Genomic DNA, 24,061 nt, shown 5'->3' on the forward strand with positions numbered 1-24,061 from the left:
TTTCAACACTTCCGCATCATTTGTAAAGATCCATCGAGCTCATAATCAGAATTGTTCGGTATGAAAAATGGTCTATTAGCTGAATGTCTATATATAGCGCTGTGAGGTCACCCAAGTGGGCCACATAAGTACATCACAAAGAAAACAAAAACAATCTATCAGTCATGAAACAAGACAAAAAAACAACAAGACTGTCCAAGGAAATTAAGACAAAGACAGCAAAATTTGCATGCATGTCATGACTCGAAATCATTAGATGTGCGATTCACTAAAGTCCATGAGCTCGGCACCCTTGGCTTTCAAGTCATCGAGCACATTATACTCCATAATCCACTTCATACGCTCCATCAGCGCCTCGGGGTTAAACTTATCAGTCATGCGATCAGGTTCATCCGAGCTAGCAAGCTTTCCAGCTTCAAAGCTAGTCTTTGTCACTCGGTCCGTGCGAGGCTTGCGCAGGTCCTGGTAAAATTGGAATGCAGCCTGCAGATCATCGTTCTTCCAGTGGGTAAGAATCGTGGCTAGTGCGATACCGGACTCGATGGCCATACAGACACCTTGGCCTATTATCAAAATCGTTAGTCATGGTTTTCAAAATAGAATAGTTCTTTAGATATAGAGCATAAGCTTACCCTGGTGGGGAAGAGTCGAGTGAACAGCATCACCGAGGAGGACAATTCCCGCATCCTTTTGCCCGTCCTTCATCTCGTACCACTTGGCAATTGGCTCGCGCACATAAAGCGCTTGCTTCATCATTCGGCCATCGGGCGATCCCGCCTCAAGACCCTTAATAAGATCTTGCACCTGTGGGCACCAGTCCTTGACGTGCTCCTGTAGGGTACTGATCTCCGAGCGGGCCATCCAGTTCTCGGAATCCCAGGACTCGAGCGGCTCGGACATAAATCCAATAACACCAATGCGGTCTGTCTGAGTATCAGGGTTGCCGATAGGTAGGCACAGAATATGACGCTTTGGTCCACGGAAGTTGACAACGTTGTGGAGCAGCTTAGCAGTTTCTTCGGGTAGATCCTTGTAGTCGACGAACCCACGGTACACGACCTGGCCGGAGTAATTGGGCGAGTCTCCAAAGCCGAGTTCGCGACGTACTCTGGATTTGATACCATCGCATCCGATAACGATGTCAGCATCGGTGGTGGTGCCGTCCTCAAAGTGCAGGGTGTAGGGTGCTGCGTCGGGGCCGGTGTTGCGGTCGAGACGGGCGAGACGCTTCTGGAGGTGAAGGAGGTTTTCTGGGACGGACTCCTTGAGCGAATCGAGGAGGTGGGCTCTGTGGATGAGACGGGCGTGCGGCTCTGAGAATTCCTCGATATGACCGAGGTATTCGCCGGACTTGTAGTTGTGGTATTGCATATAGTAGGGGAGCTGGGGCGAGGAGCGGCTAAGAAGAGATTCCTTGAGGCCAAATGCGTCGAGAATGCGGTTTGCGTTGGCAGAGATGTCGACTCCGGCGCCGACTTCACCGAATTGATGGGCTTGCTCGTAGCACTGGATATTCTTCACGCCGGCGTATTGGGCGGCGTTCATGAAGGCCATGCCGCCGAGACCGCCACCGACAACCACAACTCGTTTGTCTTGGAAACCCATTTTGTTATGGATGATGCTTGGTGATTGGCTTTCTTTGAAGTGGAGAGGAGTTTATAGTGGAGTGAACACTAATTGTGGAAGTGGCTTTTGCTTGAGGTAGCTTTGGCTTGTTGTATACTGAGAATGAGATGCGATGGTGAATGGAATGAAGGATGAATGGTGTTCTCATGCTGGCTATTTGACTGTTTTTCAAAGTTAGAGATGACCGGCCCATTGCAAAGTGTAATAATAATAGCTATCCGATGCATTGCTGAGGAGTTGAGATGTCGGAGTTCTCGAGAGACGTGCATGGTATGATGTCTACCCCCTTCCGAGGCGCTACTGAAGACAGCGGGGCTCTAGAGGCCGATCATCCGTGTGCACCAGGCATCCACTTGGGGAAAACCTGCCCGCATATTCTTGTTAGTGAAAAAGCTTCATTGACTATTCTAGTCTGCATCTGGTATTTTGGGGGGTTGGTGCTTACCGGAAGTGCACCATGCACATTGCTCAGCTTCCGAAGCCCCCACTATTCATCGGATGGGGCTGCTTATGCGCAGGCAGCGCAGCCAACAGAGTCCAACAGGCCGAGTTAACCGGGGTTGGAACGAATCAACGAGGTTTCCGTGATCTTCATCTCAAGGGTGCGTCATTGGGAAACAGGCTTTGTGTAATTGTGGGAATCCCGAAGGATGAGCTGCACGTTGTCCCGAGTGAGTTATTCTTTCGGGATTCCGGTTTCATCAGCGCTTGGAGAGGATCTTGTTGCCAGCATACACGGTTAGAATCGGACCAGTTGACGGATATCGGCTCGCTTGACGTACAACATTGAATGTATAGAGAAGACTCCGAAGATGAAACTATGCAATGCTCCATTTCTGGCCCATCCATGAGTGTGTGATGATTCCAAGATTTGTAGAGGTCTACTCATTCGCCAAAGGTACTTTTAGTCTACGGGTATAACCAACATTGAAGATTTCTTCGGGAATAACTGTTGGAACTGTTGACAACCTTGAAATGGGCATCGGATTCCGTTATCAACTAAATGATCTTGATTTGAATTTCATTTCGGCTAAATATGCGTACTCATAAATTTTCCCACGTATCACGTCCAAGGCTCCGAGTCTATTCCCCAACAGATCTATAGATTGGCCAGGGTGGATGGCGCGGCAAGTTCACCAGGCTGAATAGCCCGTGGACCACCAGTCTCACTGGGATCCTCTAGTCCTTGTGCAACCAAGTCTGTAAAGTCAATGCCCACGCTATTCAAATGTGCCGCATGCTCGTGCACGATATCCAGACACTTATCCCATATCGATGTGCCTCGTTGCACACTACTAAGCTGGCGACTGAGCAAGGCGTTGAAGCCATCCAGATGTTGCTTGGCCCAGCGGATAGAGGAGCTGGACATTGAGCTGGGGAAGCACTTCTGGTAGATGCCGACCGTGTTCTTGATGAGACTGAAGTAGACGTATGAGATTTGGAAGATATAGAGAGGGAGGTCACCCTCAAACACGCAAGCCCTGTTTCGACGTTAGAGGTGGTTCGTTGTTATTATTTAGAGTTGATTAGTAGTACTCACCGAATGCGCTTGGCGATAATATCAGTTCGAGCCCTCAGATAGGTCTCACGGGCCTGATCCTCGAATCCTAAACGACTTAGCCAAGTGACATTAGTCTTGGTCGCCGTAGGAAATGAGTGGGTGTCGACCAGTGCACGGGAGAGTATCCCAGCGAGTCGAGTTGCTCGTCCATCAATCTTCACATTAATCACGTCCTGGGCCATGGCATTTCCTTTCAGTCCCTTGGCCAGCTTTCGAAGTCGTTCGATGCTGGACACTGCAGCCTCGAATCGCTGCAGCGCGATGTCAATGTCAAGCTCGTCGATTTGTCCCTCCACCCAGCGAAGGTTCTGTTGCTTGCCATCCACATCAATGCGCACATCTGATTTGTCGCGTGGGCTATCCGTCAACTCAAACTGATCGGCTTTTTGAGGGTACGAGGTGTGTCGTCCGGTGAGGTATCCATAAGACTCCAGAGGTTTGCTTGCGGCTTCGGTTTCTGAGCGCAAGTTCCGTCGGAGATCCTCCACTGTTTTGCGAAAGGTCGCGAGCAGTTCGTTTTTGGTGGATGTATCGCGTTTGTCTTGGCGATAGGTAAATGGCTTAGACCCTACGCGGATACTGATTGCATTGGCAATGCCGCGATCCAAAGCCTCCGCTCGCGCCGCGCCAGTTCCCAGATTTGTTGCCAAGTCAATGATATCGATGTCTTGTAGTGGCCAACACTCTTCCGCAACCAGTTTAGTAGGGACCGGTCCACGGTGAGCGGGTTGATTTTGGTCCACACGCTTGCGCTTCTTGGCGGCCACCAACAAATGGTCGTTCAACAAGACGATATGTACCGGTCGCTTTGGCTTCCAAGTGGCCGAGTCCAGCTCCGCCCAGTGACCTGTTTCCAACACAATGTGTCGCCCGGGTACAGCCGGGAGGAATTTCTGTGAGCCCTCCACGCTTTTCCATAATGCCTGCAACTGCACACTCCACATGCTTTCCAGGTTGGCGACGGAGCTGCGATTCGAGCTCCGTTTCGGGAACTGGTCGTCGACTGGCGACATAGGATTTGGACTGTTTCCTACGGTCGTCTGTCCGAGCGCATTGGTCAGTTCAGCCATGAGGGTCCGCAGGGTCCGCATCTCGTCCTTGAGTTTCTCAGCCTCTTTGCTGATTTTGATAAACTGTGTGCGGTTCTGGTAGACATTCTGCTGGAGGTCGGTCGAGGTTCGGTTTTTGACTTTGCGAAGGCTTTCTTGGTATTTTTGGATTTCCTCCTCGGACGCGTTCGCAAGAAGATTGGCCACATCTGGAGTTGTATGTCAGTTTTCGTCTAGGTGAAAGGAGCGGAGGGTATGGAAAGGCACATACATCGCTCTACCGGTAGACTAGGATCCCGAAGAACGTTCAAATCCACTCTGAGTGATGATGAGGGGGCGCCATCCGCCGGTGATGGCTGCCTCTGAGCAGTGGTTGACGGTAGCCCACCATATCCACCCCCGGGCACCGGCGGGGGAAGCGAGGGGACAGGAGGTGCACTGGTATCAATGTCGCCCGGGTTATTGAATCGGGTGGAGTAGCGTCTTTTTACCAAATCGGCGGTGGCATCACTCTGGGGAGCTCGGTCCTTGCTTGCGGGGATGGTGTTTGGGCCGGCATCGGGTGCTCTGGTATTTGGCGGTAAGGGACTGGAGATGGGTTTCGGAGCACTGATTTGAGGACGCTGACGACGAGATTTACTCCGCAGAGTTAATCCTCGGCCTTCCATTGTTGCGATTGGGGATGGGTTGGGATCACTGGAGATTGGACAAGGGGAAGTTGGGACATCTGGAGGATCCCGTATCGGGCTAGCGGTAGGTTACAGTTACGGAGTAGGGACAGCTATTCATTGGTGTACTATGGATGTATGCCTGTACATAGAAACTTATTTCTTTCAGGTTCATTTGTACGCTAATTACCTATATCAAATTCCTTCTTTCTAAAGATTTGAATACAGCCTATTCAAAGGTAGTATCATGGTGTAGGTACATATTTTACATATCTTTAAATGTATGGGTTGGTCCAATGTAAATGACGTACCTAGTAGTAGTAGGTACACACTACTAACATTGTGTATATATATCTTCAATTTCTCCAGATTTCACTTCAAAAGTGACATTGATGCATGGTCTTCTATAGTTGACTTTGAAAGCTAAAGCAATTCCTTCGTATTTAAACTAAATCCTTTATTGGAGTCTTCACTTGTTAAAAAGAGCATCTGAGGTATTCCCTTCATGACATGGCACCCGAAGAGGAAGTGGCCGGAAGAACAAATTTCCTGTCCAAATTCAAATTTATCCCCAAAACACGTCGTTAGCTTCGTCACCTTCTAACCCCGTCATTTCTTCAGATCCTGTTCGGTCGCGTCATTCATTCCAACCCTTTAACCTCATTTCCTCCTTTCATAATGCGCACATCTGTTCTGATTGCCGCGTCGGCTGGTACCGTCGTCGCTGGTTTGCTCGGTAAGCATCGGACCTCTCGGCAATGAAGCCTTGTCAATGCATCATTCCGTCTCAGTCTCTCGCCTGTCCTGCGTTCGATTATCGAATCTTGTCTTGATCTAACTTTCCCATGAATTAGCCTATGCCGCGTACTTTGATCACAAGCGTCAGACTGATGCCGAGTTCCGCAAGTCCCTGAAGCGCAACAACAAGCGTCTCGCCAAGGCCGTGAAGGAGGAGGTTGAAGCCCAGGGTGCTCAGCAGCGTGAGGTGATCAAGGAGGCCGTTCAGCGCGCCAAGGAGGAAGGCTTCCCCACTGATCTGGAGGAGAAGGAGTCCTACTTCATGACCCAGGTTGCTACCGGTGAAGGACTGTGCCAGGATGGTATGTATTGCAGCGCAGCTCCATGGCGTGAAGACCCAACATGAAACCTTTTGATCACGGGAAATAAAATAAAAAGAAGACAAGAATGCTGATATTAGTCGTGCAAATAGGTAACAGCCAGATCGAGGCCGCTATTGCCTTCTACAAGGCCCTCAAGGTCTACCCCCAGCCCAAGGACCTGATCTCCATCTACGACAAGACTGTCCCCAAGGAGGTTCTGGAGATCTTGGCTGAGATGGTTGCTATGGATGCTGGTCTTAAGCTTGGCAGCTTCACTGGCGAGAGTGCCGGTGCTGCTGATAACCACGGAGTCGAATAAATGCGACCCTTGGAACCTGAAGCAAAAACCTCTTCCCATTTCTTTTCCTTGGCTTGACCTTGGCTGTATTATTTTATTGTCGCTTTTTAACCTCATACCTTCCTCGTTCCCAGCCTGTCCACTCTCCACAATTGCCTCTTTACCACCCCAATTTTTCTTTTTCTCTTTTTCTCTTTGCCGTCTTGTCGTGGTGAATGTGTACATGTATTGGGCTTGGCCCGGCCTTGGTATTTTCTGGGCGCTAGGAAATTGGAATTTTGTTTCCCACTCTCTTCTCCTTATTTTCTCTCTATTCCTTTTCTCATTTCTTGGGGGCTCGTTGTTTTCCATCTATTTTATAGTGAGTTGTGTGCATTTAATCTGGGTAGGGCCTCGGGACACGGGGGAAAACAAGGCGACCATGAATATGCAGATAATGTATTTTAGAAGAACGAATCAAAATGATCCACATACGAAGTGATTGAATTGAAAGAATAAATAGAAGCAATGCAAATGGTGGCTGAAACCTGGTGGAATAAGCCCAATCAAAATGGACTTATCATAATTAGCGTACCAAGTTGAAGTGACTTCATTGACCCGCAGGCGTCTCAGGGCACATTTTCCACATTTTCCAGGGACTTTCAGGGCCTTTCAGGGACTTAATCAACTTGGACCCTGAACTCTCATCCTCACTGGACATTCATCCTCTGACCGGCTCCACTTCAAGGGTTTTGTCCCCCCCGCCGATCATAATCCCGCCTGCTTTTAAACTCCAAACTCCTTTTCCTCTTTGTTATTTGATTTTTCCTGCTATTTTCATTTCTCGGTTCATTTTGGTGATCTATATCGCCCGACGTTCGTTCTTTCCTTTTGAGCTCGTTGCTCCCAACTTCTTATACTTCCAATCGCTTCCACAACTTCCCCAGCTCTTTTTTGTTTATCTTCCACTTATTTTAATATATCTCGATCGCATTCATCATGGTTTTCGTATGTGCTTTCCCCATTCATCGGAGAAGGAGAAGATAGGAATCTTAAAAAGAATCCGCGAAGAGATTTAGAGCTATGGAATGGCTTCCAAGGTTGGGGGAGTGCTGACCGCTATACAGTCTCAATCTTACGGCCGTGTGCTTACGGCTGCCTGTGCCCTCATCGGTACCGCTGCTGCTGTTACCACTCTTGAAGTGGATGGCAAGGACTTTGTCAACTCCGAGACTAAGGAGCGTTTCCAGATCATCGGTGTCGAGTATGTCTAATCCCCTGGGGTTTTGAAAATGCCCAATGTCAGCATTAGACCCCCGAACTGACACCGTGCACAGCTACCAGCCCGGTGGTGAATCTGGCTTCAGCTCCACCAAGGATCCCCTGAGCCAGCCTGATGCCTGTCTTCGTGATGCTATCCTGATGCAGTCACTGGGCGTAAGTATTGGACCTGCGAATGACCCAGCCAAAAGATAGAAGAAGAAAAAAAGACGCCCATACTGATTCCCTCTAGGTGAACACTATCCGTGTTTACAATGTCGAGCCCACCCTTGACCACAACGAGTGCGCCTCCATCTTCGAAGCGGCCGGCATCTACATGATTCTCGATGTCAACTCTCCCTACTCCACTGGCTCGCTGAACCGAGCTGAGCCCTGGACCAGTTACACCGCTGGCTACTACGAGCAGGTCTTCGGTGTTATCGAGGCCTTTAAGGCGTTCGATAACGTCCTCGGTTTCTTCGCTGGAAACGAGGTCATCAACCAAGACGCTGCCTACATTGCCCCCGCCTACGTTCGTGCTGTCGTTCGTGATATGAAGCAGTACATCAAGAACAATGTCAACCGTACTATCCCCGTTGGTTACTCTGCTGCTGACGTTCGTGATATCCTGATGGATACCGCCAACTACTTCGAGTGCAGCCTCTCCAACTCCACTGAGTCGTCCGCTGACTTCTTCGGTCTGAACTCCTACTCCTGGTGCGGTGATGCTACCTACACCTCTTCCGGATACAACGTCCTCACCGAGGACTTCTCCAACGCCACCTTGCCCGTCTTCTTCTCCGAGTATGGATGTAACGAGGTCACTCCCCGTACCTTCAGCGAGGTTCAGGCTCTGTACGGCGAGGACATGACTCAGGCTTTCTCCGGTGGTCTCGTCTACGAGTGGACCCAAGAGTCTAACAACTACGGTCTTGTCGATGTCAACAGCAGCAGCGTCGTTACCACTCTGGTCGACTTCGATAACCTTAAGAAGCAGTTCAACCAGATCGACATGGACCGCATCTCGACTGCCAACAAGACCCAGACCAGCATTGATGCCCCTGCCTGTGCCGCTGATCTTATCACCAGCTCGGACTTCTACAACTCCTGGGACTTGCCCGAGGCTCCTTCCAAGGTTTCCGACTACATCAAGAGCGGTCTGCCCAACGCTCCCTCCGGTTCCGTTGTCTCTGTCAGCAGCACCTCTCTTTCTCAGACCGTCTACGACTACACTGGCGCTCAGATCACCGGCCTTACCTTGAAGGTTCTGACTGGTGATGAGTCTGCTGGTCCCAGCGGTACCTCCACTTCCTCCTCTTCCAGCGGAACCGCTTCCTCCACCAAGAATGCTGCCATGGCCAACAGCGCTCCCCTTGCCCTTGGTGGTATTAGCGGCTTCTTCATGCTTCTTGCTACCCTGGTTTAGGGATGTTTAGTGTATGAGGATAGATGATAGAGTGTAGACAATCGCTTTTCTCTTTCTCCCTTTTTCTGGTCACTTTTTTCTTCTTCTTTGGCATGATTCTTGTGAATGCTTGGTTTTTTTCTTTTTCTTCTTCTCTTTATTTACTAGTTTCCTGCACATGATTGGTGTGTTTTGAACAATGAATGTCTTTCCATGATTACAACATCCATGGATGTCTGTTCAATTTTTTAAATGTCTTCCAAGGTTGAGAGGCTGAAGTTAAGCCATTGTTGAATTGAATTGTCTTGTATTGGAGTCTAAATCTAACTGCGGAAATAAAAAAACGAAATCGAAACACCCGAATGAAACAGATATGGTACTAGGCAACAATTGTAATAAAGCAAACACACATTCAAAACATCCACGTATTAATCCCATCCACCTTATCTGCATTTGATAAATGTACTATGTACCCGTCATATTAGAGCGCTCTCGCCTTGCCCTTCCCCTTCCCAGAGGACTGAGAAGATGACAAATGCCCCGACGCCAGAGCAGGAAATTCTTCCCACTCTTGAACATCACGGCTTTGATCCTCGGCCAAGCTGAGCTGAATAGCAAACTCAAGATCATCCATCTCTTTTTGCTGACTGCTCTCGGGACCAGTCATCGACGGGGATGGTGATAAAGAGCGCCTCCTCACGCCCTTTGCGTACTTGATCGGAATAGAAGGCGTCAAGTCGACAGAAGGATAAGGGTCCGCAGCCTTCTCCTCGAGAAGACTCAGACGAATGGCTTCGGCCAAATCGTCGTCCACGGCGTCGTCATCAACGGCATTTTGATAGGGCGATGAGGAAGACGACAGCTCGTCGAAGCCGCAGGAGCTAGGCCCAGCCGGATCACTGTATGAAGTGCCGAGGGAGCTCGCAATGGCGGTATCGTCGCGCTTTTGCGTGTCTGCCTCAGCTCCACTATGGGCTTCCTGACTCAAAAGTTGGGCGTAGAGAAGCAGTTGTTCTTCGTCAATGTCAGGACCAAGAAGATCCACTCCAAAGCGTGCGCTGAGATGGGCTTGCTCCCTGGCATCTTCGATCTCCTGCCGCTTGATTTCGATCCGTTCGTCTTCGATGAAGTCATTGATTGCTCCGCGTCCACTCGACGTGAAACGTTGACCGCTATTAGCCTCGTTACTACCGCGAAGGCCGCGTCGAAGCTGGCGCTTAGTGCCCTTGTACTGATCGGCGCCAGATGAACTGTACGACCAGTAGCGCAGGTGAGTACCGAGGGAAACCATGCCCCTAAGAACTGTTGGATCTGGGTCTAGGCAAATAGCGCCCGCAGCGAAGAAATTATTCCCCACGCCAAGCATGGTGGCCTCTGCCTGGACCAGCCGGCGGCGAGCACGGGTTGAGAAACGAGAATTAATGGTTCGGATTGGCCGAGTAGACGAGGCCAGGTGGTCCCACGCCTGTACGAGACCGTCGTTGCCACCATGCACCAGATATAGCGATGTCAGTGCCACGCAAGAGACTTGGGGCGACTCGGTTTGGATAATCCGAAGCGGAGCAATGGAATTTATCACATCTGCTCTTTGCGCAGCCAGTGCACGGATATCCCAAACATAGATTGTGCCGCTCGCCGTTCCCACGGCCAGATATCTGGCTCGTTGTCCTGGGACCTCCAATGCTGTCCGCGGCTGGTCCATATGAGGCAGCATCGGGGATGAAGTCGCAGACGAGAATGAACTCCCAGACATTGCGAGCAAAGGATCCTCTTCCGCGGTGACGGTCGCAAACAAAGAGTTATCTAAGGCGGTGGTAGTCACTTCAATCGATTTGCGGTCATCGAATACAAAGTTCGAGATCTTCCATTCAGCGTTATTCGCCACATCATTCACCTCATATGAGGGTCGAGAGGCTGGAATGCTACTTGGAGTTGATGCTCCAACCGGCCCGCCGAATAGAGAGCGATGTTGTTCGTGGCCTGGCGTTCCCGGTGAGGATTTTAGGTCAAAGCTAGACGCAGCTCGAACATATCGTCGGACGGATGCTTTCTCGGCTTCATCCGCGCCTCGGGCAATAACAATCACCGACTCCCCAGACCCACGTCCATCATCACCCGCAAAATCGACTTGCAAGTCGCGCCGCATGTTCCAGCCCTCGCAAACCTTGCGGAAATGTTTCGGCTTGAAAGAAAGATAATTTTCAATTTCTTTCGTTTCTGCGGCAATCTGGCTTTCATTGAGTTGCATGAAATCCGAGGAAGATCGCGGGGTATAGCTTCCATCGACCAGTTCTCGGTTGAAGGGGTCTGGGCGAGCGATGCGCCGACTCGCTTCAACAAGCTCCCAGCGGACCGTGCGACCAGTCTTCCAAGCCTGCTCGTCAGACTGCTCGGGTGTCAACTTTGCCGTTGGTGGAATGTCTTGCGCGTGTGGAAGATCTTCAAGGTAAAAGATTTCACCCAGCGCGTTCAAGACAACGGCCCAAATTCGTCGACGGGAGTGACGCCTCGGCGAGTAACTCTCATCAACAGCAATGCCGATAATCGGCACGCCTGGGCACAAGACCCATCTGGCAGTTACCTGTCCTTCCTCGTACCGCCTCTCGTATGTGGGATGAGGGCCAAGCGCATATGTTGTCAGTAAACCAGAAGATGAACCTGACATCATGGCGACAATACCTCCAGTCGTTTTAAGGACCGAGGAAGACTTGGCAATCCATACGGAGCAAACGGCATGAGTGATCATATTCACTGCGGGAATTCCAAGCTGTGGGTGAGAACCCAACTCCGAAAGTCCTAAGAACCGGCCACGCTTCTCCGTAGTTGAGATGAAGTAGCTGCGGCCGAGGGGACATCCCTCACCATAGATCATGCCATAAGGCTGGCTCACATCCATGGAGTTGGAAGTACCGACCATCTCCCCGGCTCCGAGACCATACGGTGCATCTCCGGGGAACATGTCCGCAAAGTGTCGGAACATCTGGTGATCTGATAATCCCCAGGTGCCCACCTTCACGGTCGACGGGTCACTCGCTGAGGCGATGCCTTGTTCAGAAGCGCCATGAATAAAACGCGGTTCTTTGTCAGAAGTTTTGAAGGATCCATGGAGATGGCTGACGGGGAGCACCAGCTGTGAAGTGTATGTTGCGATAGCACTTCCATTGCGCGAGGCTACCGCGCGAACGGTGCCATTCTTTTTCGATGGCTGGAAATCCGCTGGTTTGCCTCGAGCTAACGACCGCATCAGGCGAGTTCGTAGGATGTATTCGCTACGCCAAGACGCGAGTGCGGTCAGTCGCGCGAAATACCGTCTATCCGAGACTAAATCATCTTGGTCCAGATGGCGCGCATCCACCACGCTTTGAGGGCCTGGGAAGAACCGCGAGAAAGCGATTCTCCAGGCATGTGGGGTTGTGACGAGTGCATGGAATCGACGAGACACCAAGGTGATTGCGGAGAGAGATTGCGGTGGCAGATGCGACAAGATGTGAGTAAGAACCTCTTCAGTAAATTGTTAGTATGGACAGTGCTTTGCAGCAAAATTTCAACCGAGACAGGCTCGCATACCATTTGGAAGTGTCTCCAAAGGGAGTGTAGACTCATCACTGGCCACAACTTGAAACCCATGGTTTGCCCCTCTCTTTCTTGGAGTCCCAGCATTTTCATGCTGGCTCACCCGTTGAGCCGAAGGCGGGGTTGACACAACATCACCCAGATTGTTCAAGGGCGTATCGTCGGTCTCTGTGGAAGTCGACCCGTCTGGCGCTCCCGAGCCTCCAGACTTCTCTTCAGGGAGAAGACCAGAGACTGGGCTCGCTTCAGAAACATTTCCATGCTGGGTAGGATTGGGGTTTGCGCGGGGTGGATCTGGGAAAGACGTCTTTTCGGATACGGCAGTAGGCTCGGATTGCATATAAAGGACTTGGGGGGAGATCGGAATGAAAGCGACTGAGCCAGCAACAAACCTGGACCAGTCGGGGGTATTTGAAATGCGATTTGGAGGGGGTGGAACGTGCGAAGTGAGGCGTTGAGGAGGAGAAGAGATGGTAAAGCCGGAATGGAGGCGAAAAGCGGCGCGACCGGGGCCAATCAGCAAAACTGAATAACTCGAAAATTCAGGGAAAAATTCTTATAAATTACACTTTGGTCTACAAAAAAGTATTTGGATGCGCATCAGTCATCATAAATACTACTTCGTACTTTCCATGATATTGGCTGGGACTCATTTAATCGATAATCGTGACTCATACTTAGTCCCCCTTATCCTCTTTACGAGCTCTGCCTGCATAGTAATTTACTAAGTAAAGTAAGAGATTATTACTACGCGTCAGGATCACGTGATGGCGCGCTTTTTACGTGTCTCGCATCTTTCTATCTGCCTCATCTTCAATAGGACCAGCTGGTGATCTTTGTTGTTGACCCCCGAATCAGCCAGCTGGTATCTTTTTATTGATTCCTTTTTTTCCAAAATGGCAGGAGTTAATGGTAAATTCTATCCAAAAGATTTGATGCTCAAAACAAGTCCGCCTTGCTAATCTGAAGTAGAGGCGGAGACTATCCGCATTCTCATCTCAACTGATAACCATGTCGGTTACAATGAAAGAGACCCCATTCGAGGCGATGACAGTTGGAAAACTTTCCACGAAATCATGTGTCTTGCCAAAGAAAAAGACGTGGACATGGTGTTGTTGGCGGGAGATTTATTCCATGAGAATAAGCCATCAAGAAAGTCCATGTACCAAGTGATGCGATCAATCCGAATGAACTGCTTTGGTGATAAACCCTGTGAACTGGAGCTTCTGAGTGATGCGAGTGAAAATTTCCAAGGGGCTTTCAACCATGTTAACTACGAAGATTTGGATATGAATATCGCTATACCTGTTTTCTCCATTCACGGCAACCATGATGACCCATCAGGCGAAGGACATCTCGCAGCCCTTGATCTGCTACAGGTATCCGGTCTCCTCAACTACTATGGGCGTACCCCGGAGTCGGACAACATTGAAATCAAACCAGTACTTCTCCAGAAGGGACGAACTAAGCTTGCTCTATATGGAATGAGCAATGTTCGCGATGAGCGCTTGCACCGTACTTTTCGAGATGGCAAAGTGAAATTCTTCCAGCCGTCTGTCCAAAAGAACGACTGGTTCAATCTCATGTCCGTACATCAGAACCACCACAAATACACCGAAACTGGCTATCTGCCAGAAACCTTCCTACCCGGATTTATGGACTTCATCCTATGGGGCCACGAGCACGAATGTCTCATTGATCCTCGGCTTAACCCAGAGATGGGCTTCCATGTCATGCAGCCGGGATCTTCTGTGGCCACTTCACTAGCACTTGGAGAGGCAGTACCAAAGTCAGTCTCCATAATGAGTATCACAGGTCGGGAATTCAAGTGCGAGCCAATCCGGTTGAAAACCGTACGGCCGTTTGTCATGCGAGAAATTATATTATCCGAGGAAAAGGGTGCCCAAAAGTTGGCCCGCAAAGACAACAATCGAACCGAAGTGACTCGGCTTCTCATGGAGATCGTCGAAGAATTGATTGAAGAAGCCAAGACAAGCTGGCTAGAAGTGAATGGTGAAACTAATGAAGATGACGATGTTCAAGAGATGCCCCTTCCGCTCGTCCGACTCCGTGTTGAGATATCTACGCCCGAAGGTGGAAGCTACGAGTGTGAGAATCCACAAAGATTTTCCAATCGATTTGTGGGAAAAGTTGCTAATGTCAACGATGTTGTGCAATTCCACCGCAAGAAGAAAAGTGCAACCTCGAGAAAGACTGATACGACTGACGAAGCAACTGTCTCGCATCTATCGGGCCTGGATACTGTCAAGGTAGACCAACTAGTCAAAGAATTCCTCGCATCGCAGTCGCTCAGCATTCTACCTCAAAACACATTCGGCGATGCCGTGGCTCAATTCATTGACAAGGACGACAAGCATGCCATGGAAATGTTTGTGAATGAGTCCTTGGAGAGCCAAGTCAAACATCTCATGGCTTTAGATCGTGATGAAGATGACGAGGATGACGACGGGAGAGTTGAGAGTTCTTTGGTTACAGCTATGGAAAAATACCGCACCGAAATGGAAGACTTATTTACCCGAGGTGTCAAAAAGCGAACCACGCGCGGTAAAAAGCGCTTCAAGCCTAAGCCGGATGGGTGGGACAGCGACTTCGATGGCATTTGGGAAGACCAACCGGGGGCACTTATTCATTCAGATAATGAAGGCGGTGACCCAGCTGAAGAAGAAGCAGGAGAAGATGGCTCCGCCCCAGCTCGAAGTCGTGCGGCGGCAACATCTACGCGCGCTCGGGGAAGGGGCCGTGGCCGAGGTGCAACTGCCAGTACTCGGGGCTCCACCAAAGCTGCTGCTCCATCCCGAGCACGCAAGTCCAAGGCTCTCTCTGAGGAAGAATCGGCCGATGATGTGATCATGTTGGATGATGATGACGATGAACCTACTCATGTCGTTTCGGAGGATGATGACTCACAAGCTTTGTTTGTCAAGCAGCCTCGTGCAACGGCACCACGAGGGAGCGGACGTGGAGCTAGAGCGACTGCTACTACGCGCAGCCGTGGTGGACGCGCAGCAGCTTCGCCAGCTCCATCGTCGGCTACTGTTGGGGCCACTGCTCCGCGTCGAGCAGCTGCTAGGTCCTCCAGAACAACCCAGCCCACACAAACAACTCTCGATTTTGTGGGTTCACAGGCCAGTGTAGCCCGACCTTCTCGAACAGCACGACCAGCTCGAAAGATTAGCATTAGCGATGATGATGACTCAGACTCAGCCTTTGAACCGGCCTAGCTCAGGTGATGGTGCCTCCGCCTTGATAGCGAGCGTTGGTTTGCTACACCACCCTGATATGATTCTTACGACTGCATAAATAAAATTTTGTATGCTTCTATTTTTTTTTGCGAATAAACCCATCATATTGTGTCAAATTAGCCCGCCATATACGGCGTACAAAATCAATATCTACATACATACTACTAGTAGACACCACCCAACTTTAGTACTTCACACAGATCACACAGAGTGCCGGTGGCTCCAGCCACAATTGCCAACGAATGTGGGATCTCCCTAGATCTCTCAACATTTGAAGGCATTACCCAACATTGAACCCCTCAAAATGCATTAGCAGTAGCAACTCAGGCTGTGGCAGGTCGGATCTTATCAATTATTCTCTGCTCTGTAAATAAATCCGAATCAGCCAGTCACTCAGTCTATCTGACCTGTTGATTTGAAACAACCCATGTGCAACTTTGTACCTCATTCAGCCTTGCAATTCCACCCTACAGCCTTTCAATTACGGGAACTTAGTGAACGGTATGTGAAATTAAGATTTTTATTCCATCTAGTTTGCTTCAGGTAGAATTAATGCACAGTTAATGATCGCTCAAATATGCAATTCCCACAAAAAAACCGGTTCGTTATCAGATCTTAACCCCGCATTATAGGGACCGAGTTGCCTCGGTCGTGCAACAGCGAAGCACGGCGATCTTCCAATCTCTTTGACATTCTTAACATGAGATTGTCTTGATTCCTTTCAACGCCTGATCTAAGGGCATTCATTCTCCATCAATCATGACATTCACAGGTAGACCCATTCGAATTGCAGGTAAGTCTCTTCGTTTTTACATGGTGCAACATCCACTAATAGATCACAGGGGCTTCAGGCTCTGCGTCAGACCGGCGACATGCCATCGCTGAGTTTGCCCGCCACTACCCAACCGATCCGGTGGATGTGATCATCGCCGATTTCATGAGCGAGTTTAATATGGCAACTTCTGCAGGTCGTCGAACAGATCAGGATGAGAATCCACAGCCGGCTTATGATTTGTCATTTCTTGAGGCATTGGAACCAGCGTTGGGCGATATAGCCAAACATGGAATCAAACTAGCTGTCAATGCTGGTGTGTGCGACACGAAAGGTCTCTTCGATGTGGTGACAAAGATGGTGCGGTCAAAAGGACTCGATCTAAAGGTAATTCATTTCATATTGCCTTTATTACTTTCACTACACGCAATATTGATCGGTCGGTATAGATAGCATATGTCACTGGTGACGAGGTTTTGCCTGCGATCCAGACGGCTCTTTCTGGCGGTGCGTCCGACTTCCGGAACATCTACACTGATGAAAGGTTAGCCGACTGGAAGTTTGAGCCTATATATGCTCAGTGTTATCTTGGTGGGTTGGGAATTGCTGCCGCTCTCGCCGAGGGCGCTGATATTGTTCTCTGCGGTCGCGTATCCGATGCCTCGCCTGTGATCGGTGCAGCCTACTGGTATCATGGCTGGCAGCGTGACGAGTTGGACAAGCTAGCCAACGCATTCGTGGCGGGTCATCTCATCGAATGCAGCAACTACGTTTGCGGTGGTAATTTTACTGGGTTTAAATCTCTGGAGAACGACGGAGATGGCTGGACGAATATCGGGTATCCGATCGCTGAGATCTCCGCTGAAGGCGACGTCGTGATCACGAAGCAGGCCCATTCAACCGGAGGCCTTGTCACTGTGGATACCTGCACTTCTCAGCTATTGTATGAGATCCAAGGACCGTGGTACTATAACTCCGATGTGACTGCCATTATCGATGGAATTCACTTCGAGCAGCGAGGTATCAACCGAGTCGCTGTACGCGGTGTCCGATCAGGTCCGCCGCCTCCCACCACAAAGGTTGGCATCACAGCGCGTGGTGGATTCCAAGCTGAAGTGTACTGGTTCCTGACTGGGCTTGATATTGAAGCCAAGGCCCGGATGTTGGAGGCACAAGTCCGACGACTACTTGCTCCATCTGCCGAACGATTCACATCTCTAAAGTTTGATCTGCTTGGATCGGCTTTGCCAGATGCCAATACCCAGAATCGTGCCACGGTGCCCCTTCGTATTGTGGCACAGGCACGCGATGCGGACGCTCTCGGGCCTCAGAAATTCCTCAAACTTGTTGCCGATGACATGATGCAAGGCTACCCAGGAGCCACGCTAAACCTGGACGTGCGCCAGGGCTTTCCTAGACCAATATTCGAGTATTATGTGACTCTTCTTCCACAGACATCTGTGCAGCACCAGGTCCACTTGCCCTGGAAACCGACTGCACGCACCCAACTGCTTGATATTCCACCCCCACCAAAGACCAAGACATACCCCTCCCGTCAACCTTCACAGGCGACTACAAAAACCGACAAGGCTGTAGATCCGAAGCTGGATTTCGGTCCAACTACGCGTGGTCCACTGGGGTGGATTGTCCATGCCCGTTCAGGAGATAAGGGTTCCGACGCCAACTGTGGCCTCTGGGTTCGTCATCGGGATGAATACTTATGGCTGCGTAGTCTGTTGTCGATCGACACAGCGCAGGAACTTCTGGGAGATGAGGCCCAGCACCAGAAACAGCTGGCTATCGAGCGTTTTGAGCTTCCAGGTCTCCAGGCGGTGCATTTCCTCTTCCGTAATCTCCTTGACCGCGGGGTTGGGGCCACGACCACCGTGGATTATTTAGGAAAGAATGTGGCAGAATACCTTCGTTCACGACATGTTGATCTTCCTGTCCGTTTCCTGAATCGTGGGAAGCTTTAGGTTTTTCTTTTCCTGGTCAGCATGTTGGGGATGCTAGCTACAGTATGTGGTAGGAGGGAAGAGGGAAGAGGGAAGAGGACCAGGTTGATTTCTATTCATAATACCAACAAATCCACATGGTTGAAACTTTTAAGAACTAAGATAAATATGACAGAAGCTCGGCGACTTCAAATGACTTGAAATTCAGACATTCTTTTCTGGCGATCCCCCGCACATTCCAAGTGCATAGTATGTACGTATATACGGAAAGGGACCCCGTGTGTAATTTGAAAGCAGTTCAGTTACCAAGATTGAAAAGTAAATTGACCAGCTGACTCTTCCCCTCGGAAAAAGCGCGAATTCTCAATTTGAAACAAATCGAAGGAAATGGAAAATTCGTGTTAGCTCCACCCGAGCTCTTGTACTTACGAAATCCCGGACACATCTTTCTACCCCACCGACTGTAACCGGGGAGATGTTGGTCCGCAGAACGAATAACATCACGATGATCACACCTGGCCCACCCTTTCCAAGGAGACTCTGCAACATTTCAAGGTATGCAGAAATACCTGTTCAAGTGATTCTATTTTTTTTTTATCCAAATTTAATGCTTTGTCCTTTTTGTTGCAACTCGGCATCGGACATTACTTGTAATCCAGGAATGCGGGGGGAAGCCTCGGTTGGAAGGGGAAAAAAAAGTCCACCTTGGAAGCTACATGTATACTAGAGATTTTAAGTAATACAAAGAGAGAAAAGAGGACAGTGGGGCTACATATACCAAATACAGTAAGAAACAGAAGTTGCAGATTATCTGCATTAACAAGGTTGAATATTCCCTCCGGTGGTACTTACGCGGTACTTAGTCCGATGTCGTGCTAGCGCAGTCCCCGCTGGTACCCGCCAGGTATCTGTACTTGTGGCGTTTCCTACTGACCCCGCATGAGAAGAGAGAAAAAAGGGTTTTGCTTTATAAAAGACCTTTTCCCTCTTTCTCTCTTGCATCATTGTGATACCCTTTTTCTCTTTTCCAATTTTCATCTCAATTTCGTGTCACTATGTCGTTGAAGACTACTATCGAGACTCCCAATGTCACCTACGAGCAGCCCTTGGGCTTGTACGTGCCCCTCATTCTTCCCCTCACCCTGAAATCCCCCCCCCCCTTTTTTCCCTGCATTTGGTGTAACCGATGATCTTTATTCTGCATATATGCTAATGACTCCCGTTTCTTTCTTACTTTAGGTTCATTAACAACGAGTTTGTTAAGGGTGTCGAGGGCAAGACCTTTGAGACTATCAACCCTACCAACGAGAAGGTCATTACTTCGGTCCACGAAGCTACCGAGGCCGATATCGACATTGCTGTCAAGGCTGCCCGTGCGGCCTTCGAGGGTCCCTGGCACGATGTGACCCCGTCGGACCGTGGCCGCATGCTTACCAAGCTTGCCGACCTCTTCGAGCGTGATATTGAGACCCTGGCCGCTATCGAGGCCATCGATAACGGTAAGGCTATCACCTTGGGTAAAGGCGATGTCACCAACGCCGCTGGCTGCTTGCGCTACTACGGTGGCTGGGCCGATAAGATCACCGGTCAGACCATCGACACCAACACCCAGACCCTCTCTTACACTCGCCACGAGCCCGTCGGTGTCTGCGGTCAGATCATCCCCTGGAACTTCCCCATCCTCATGTGGGCTTGGAAGATCGGTCCCGCCATCGCTGCCGGTAACACCGTCATCATTAAGACTGCTGAGCAGACTCCCCTGTCTGGTCTTTACGCCGCTCAGCTGATCGTTGAGGCCGGTTTCCCCCCCGGTGTCATCAACGTCGTCTCCGGATTCGGCCGTACCGCTGGTGCCGCCATCTCCAAGCACATGGACATTGATAAGGTCGCTTTCACCGGTTCCACCCTGGTTGGCCGTATGATCCTTGAGGCCGCTGCCAAGAGTAACTTGAAGAAGGTTACCCTGGAGCTGGGTGGCAAGTCCCCCAACATTGTCTTCGACGATGCCGATATTGACAACGCCATCTCTTGGGCTAACTTCGGTATCTTCTACAACCACGGCCAGTGCTGCTGTGCCGGTTCCCGTCTGCTGGTTCAGGAGGGTATTCACGACAAGTTTGTCGCTCGCTTCAAGGAGCGTGCCGCCAAGAACCAGCTTGGTAACCCCTTCGAGTCCACCACTTTCCAGGGTCCCCAGGTGTCTCAGCTCCAGTTTGACCGTATTATGGAATACATCAAGCACGGCAAGACCGAGGGTGCCACCGTTGCTCTGGGTGGTGAGCGCCACGGTACCGAGGGTTACTTCATCCAGCCCACCATCTTCACCGATGTTACTTCCGACATGAAGGTTGCCCAAGAGGAGATCTTCGGTCCCGTCATCGTTGTCCAGAAGTTCAAGGATGAGGCTGAGGCTATCAAGATTGGTAACGACTCTACCTACGGTAAGAACCTACTGCCTGTCCCTGTCAACGCAGTAAAAGGCAATTGATACTAATTTTTTCTATTCCAGGTCTTGCTGCCGGTATTCACACCAAGAACGTTAACACAGCTATCCGTGTCTCCAACGCCATCAAGGCTGGGTAAGTCATCCAGCAAACCTGCCGTGTAGAATGATCAAGCTTGCTAACTACATCACAGTACCGTCTGGGTCAACAACTACAACATGATCTCTTACCAGGCTCCCTTCGGTGGATTCAAGTCTTCCGGTCTCGGTCGTGAGCTCGGCTCTTACGCCTTGGAGAACTACACCCAGATTAAGACCGTCCACTACCGTCTGGGCGATGCTCTGTTCGCTTAAAGGTTTATTGATCAAAATGACGAGAAATGATATGGAACATGCTTTTGCTCTTTTACTTTGTATATAATCCAAAATTTTAAGGATTTAACCTATTTGGACTCTGGACTTTGCTGTCTTATTCCCGCTGTCGCGTACATTTACTATCAGTACTTCTTAAAGTGTACTAAATATCGGAACGCGTCACAATGGATACCGCGTACTCCATATGTCCATGTATTATCTCTCCACTTCGGGAGAACAATACACGAACTTGAAACCCGGCTTACGGCGGTTCACACTTCGGGGTTCGCTGCGAGACGCCACTGCATCAAACCCCGGACAAGGTGTGGTACGCTCGGGTTGATTATTCCCGGGTTCCTCGGGGTATCTGTGCCCGAGGCGGGTTGGACAGGATCTCGTGTCACGCATGACAATCTCGGGTGATCATGCAGTATGTAGTGCGATGTATGGAATGCTTGACCGGATCTATTATTGGATCTAATATTTTGAGATGGCGTTCTAGAAGATCCGCTAAGATGTTCTGGGTCATCATCAGTTGAGCTTTGATTGGGGCTCCCAAAATTCCAAGGTTAGACGCTCGGTACTTTTGTCCCGCGGATAGCGTAAAGGGCTTCTACACATCCTCAAGTTTAAACTCAACTACACTTGGATTCAAATATTGAAATGTTCAAATTGTAAATTTTTTACTTAATTTTCGCTAATTTATGCTGAAAGTATGCCCAGGAGACTGCACAGCTGGGTACCGGAGTGGATTGAGAAGAAAGGGAAAAGAAAAGGGGGAATAGACGAAGTGATGCCACGCTAATAAGGCCAACGCATGCGAGGAATTATGCGATCCTCGACACAGTCAACCGTAGTAAGTGTAGTAAGTACGTTGCTTCAATCATAGTTGAGTGATCGTTCAAGCACCTCTTGTTCGGGGATCTCGGCTTTTTTGGTATCTTTGCCGGTGACTACAACCCCATTGGGAAGTTTCAGACCGACTGGTAGTCCATTGGCGTAGAGGTGAAGGAACGGTTTGCCGTTCAAGTCACAAAACTTTTCCTCGATGTCCTTGTACATATCGTAGCTAGTACATAAATTGTCAGTATATGATGGAACAAGAAGATCAAATAAACTCACAAGTTCATCTCTTCAATAGTAAGGGTCTGTTCAGGACCCGCGAGCGTGTGGGTTTCTGTTTTTTCGTTGGCAGAAAATCCTACCAGGGATCAGTTAGCACATTACATTCTTTTGGAATTCCTTTCATGTCATGTGTGGCACTTACCGATTCTTTCGTTAATGTTGAATGCAGCTCTAGCGGCACAGCTCTGCACCCTGGTGACACGAGGAAGGCGGATTTGATCGTAGACTTGGAGACCTTTCTGAATGTCCCCATCAAAGTGATCTCTGCTGAAGATAATTCCCAGCGCAGCTGCATCCTCGATTGCCATGCAAGCACCTTGGCTTTGGTGGGGCATCATTGGATGTCCCGCATCTCCCAACAGACAAACACTGTTCTTGTGAAGGTAAGGGTATGGCTCATGGTTCCAGAGGCGCCAAGGCTGAACTTCTTTGCCAATTTCGAGGTGATCAAAAACTCCACGATCAAGCTCCGGAAAGTGCTTCAACAGAACGTCAACAGGTAAATCTTCAGTGCCCCACGCTTGTTTGTTGGTGTCATTCTTATCACGGGCGAAGAAGCAGTAAAATGAGAGAAGTTTGCCACCGTCGCAGGGTGAAAGCACAATCTTATCCCACTTGCCTTCGTGGCCTCCCCAGTACTGGAGGGCATGTGCTGTCGAAAGATCCACCAATCCAAGCTCGGCGGCTTCATCGGCATCCACATTTGTATGCAGACATGCTTGATCCGAGGGTGTTTTCTCGGGGTTAATGCCAACCATTCCTCGAACGATTGATCCAATCCCATCTGCCCCGATAATCAGATCGTGTTGAGCATTAAGACCGTTTTCAAAGGTGATGGTGCTGGATTCTAGGTCGATGGCGACACACTATCACAAAGCATTTTCATTAACTAGTCCGTCTCCAAAATGTGTGCTCAAATCAATGATCATTGTAACATACCTTATGAAGTACCTTCAGCTCGGCCGGCTCACCGTTGCCATTTCGCGACGTGGCAGTACTCAACAGCATGGTATGCATCTTCTGACGGTGAAACATGTTGTAGACATGGCCCCAACGTTCCTTGTAATCGTCCAGCTTGTACTCGTTCCTGACTTCTCCGGTCTTCCAGTCACGGCTGATCATGCTCTTTAGAACAACGGGATCGCCCTTGGCAATGTTGACACCCCACTTATCAAGCCAACGAGTTCCGTTAGCAGCACAGGAGACTGAGGCGCCAACTTCTCCGGCAAAGTCATTCTTTTCGTAGATAGTAACAAGGTGGCCGGCTTGACGCATGGCAATGGCGACGGCCATGCCACCGATACCGCCACCCACCACAGCCACCTCGAGGGGTCTCCAGGAATGAACAGTCATGTTTGGAAGATTCAAGACTTTCTTTTCAAAGATGAGGTGGTTTGTCGGAGAAGTTAACAGTAGACGAGGAAGTGAAAAGGAGACAAAGTGTAAAGAGGCAGTGGTGAGCGTCGTTTCCGTAGGGACAAAGTCTGAAGAAAAGTGAAGATGGAAAAATCAAAGTGAAGAGAATATGGAAACGAAGAGAGAAGAGAAGATAGAGACGAGGACGAGGGGCAAGCTCGCTGGCGCTCTTTATCTATCATGGATGATACGCTCATCAAGTTAGTCCTCGTTC

At 49.7% G+C, this 24,061-nt stretch overlaps 9 protein-coding genes across 9 annotated transcripts; 5 read left to right on the plus strand and 4 right to left on the minus strand.

The window, feature by feature from the left end:
- Nucleotides 1-252: 252 nt before the first annotated feature.
- Nucleotides 253-1,605, minus strand: N7466_010309 (uncharacterized protein; the record flags this gene model as incomplete). Its single annotated transcript, XM_057169698.1, has 2 exons — nt 253-563; nt 633-1,605. The coding sequence occupies 2 exons, from the start codon at nt 1,603-1,605 to the stop codon at nt 253-255; spliced, it is 1,284 nt and encodes a 427-aa protein (XP_057017089.1).
- A 1,120-nt stretch (nt 1,606-2,725) lies between these two features.
- N7466_010310 (exocyst subunit EXO84) lies at nt 2,726-4,904 on the minus strand (the record flags this gene model as incomplete). The annotated part of the gene is made up of 3 exons (XM_057169699.1): nt 2,726-3,107; nt 3,167-4,445; nt 4,508-4,904. 3 exons carry the CDS (start codon nt 4,902-4,904, stop codon nt 2,726-2,728), a joined length of 2,058 nt encoding a protein of 685 aa, XP_057017090.1.
- A 678-nt stretch (nt 4,905-5,582) lies between these two features.
- Nucleotides 5,583-6,323, plus strand: N7466_010311 (TOM complex receptor protein TOM20; the record flags this gene model as incomplete). The annotated part of the gene is made up of 3 exons (XM_057169700.1): nt 5,583-5,640; nt 5,759-6,004; nt 6,115-6,323. The coding sequence occupies 3 exons, from the start codon at nt 5,583-5,585 to the stop codon at nt 6,321-6,323; spliced, it is 513 nt and encodes a 170-aa protein (XP_057017091.1).
- A 1,046-nt stretch (nt 6,324-7,369) lies between these two features.
- On the plus strand, nt 7,370-8,967 carry gel2 (1,3-beta-glucanosyltransferase gel2; the record flags this gene model as incomplete). Its single annotated transcript, XM_057169701.1, has 3 exons — nt 7,370-7,545; nt 7,619-7,718; nt 7,795-8,967. The coding sequence occupies 3 exons, from the start codon at nt 7,370-7,372 to the stop codon at nt 8,965-8,967; spliced, it is 1,449 nt and encodes a 482-aa protein (XP_057017092.1).
- Nucleotides 8,968-9,427: 460 nt separating this feature from the next.
- On the minus strand, nt 9,428-12,859 carry N7466_010313 (F-box and WD domain protein; the record flags this gene model as incomplete). Its single annotated transcript, XM_057169702.1, has 2 exons — nt 9,428-12,447; nt 12,514-12,859. 2 exons carry the CDS (start codon nt 12,857-12,859, stop codon nt 9,428-9,430), a joined length of 3,366 nt encoding a protein of 1,121 aa, XP_057017093.1.
- Nucleotides 12,860-13,415: 556 nt separating this feature from the next.
- On the plus strand, nt 13,416-15,761 carry N7466_010314 (MRX complex nuclease subunit; the record flags this gene model as incomplete). The annotated part of the gene is made up of 2 exons (XM_057169703.1): nt 13,416-13,431; nt 13,492-15,761. 2 exons carry the CDS (start codon nt 13,416-13,418, stop codon nt 15,759-15,761), a joined length of 2,286 nt encoding a protein of 761 aa, XP_057017094.1.
- A 780-nt stretch (nt 15,762-16,541) lies between these two features.
- N7466_010315 (acyclic terpene utilization AtuA family protein) lies at nt 16,542-18,530 on the plus strand (the record flags this gene model as incomplete). The annotated part of the gene is made up of 3 exons (XM_057169704.1): nt 16,542-16,575; nt 16,625-16,941; nt 17,004-18,530. The coding sequence occupies 3 exons, from the start codon at nt 16,542-16,544 to the stop codon at nt 18,528-18,530; spliced, it is 1,878 nt and encodes a 625-aa protein (XP_057017095.1).
- A 1,034-nt stretch (nt 18,531-19,564) lies between these two features.
- Nucleotides 19,565-21,306, plus strand: N7466_010316 (uncharacterized protein; the record flags this gene model as incomplete). Its single annotated transcript, XM_057169705.1, has 4 exons — nt 19,565-19,623; nt 19,749-20,950; nt 21,019-21,088; nt 21,147-21,306. The coding sequence occupies 4 exons, from the start codon at nt 19,565-19,567 to the stop codon at nt 21,304-21,306; spliced, it is 1,491 nt and encodes a 496-aa protein (XP_057017096.1).
- Nucleotides 21,307-22,185: 879 nt separating this feature from the next.
- N7466_010317 (salicylate hydroxylase) lies at nt 22,186-23,784 on the minus strand (the record flags this gene model as incomplete). Its single annotated transcript, XM_057169706.1, has 4 exons — nt 22,186-22,375; nt 22,429-22,507; nt 22,574-23,297; nt 23,371-23,784. The coding sequence occupies 4 exons, from the start codon at nt 23,782-23,784 to the stop codon at nt 22,186-22,188; spliced, it is 1,407 nt and encodes a 468-aa protein (XP_057017097.1).
- Between the last annotated feature and the right edge of the window lie 277 nt (nt 23,785-24,061).

Source organism: Penicillium verhagenii (genome assembly GCF_028828195.1).
Source record: "Penicillium verhagenii strain IBT 33310 chromosome Unknown utg000010l_segment0_segment0, whole genome shotgun sequence".
Classification (NCBI taxonomy): domain Eukaryota; kingdom Fungi; phylum Ascomycota; class Eurotiomycetes; order Eurotiales; family Aspergillaceae; genus Penicillium; species Penicillium verhagenii.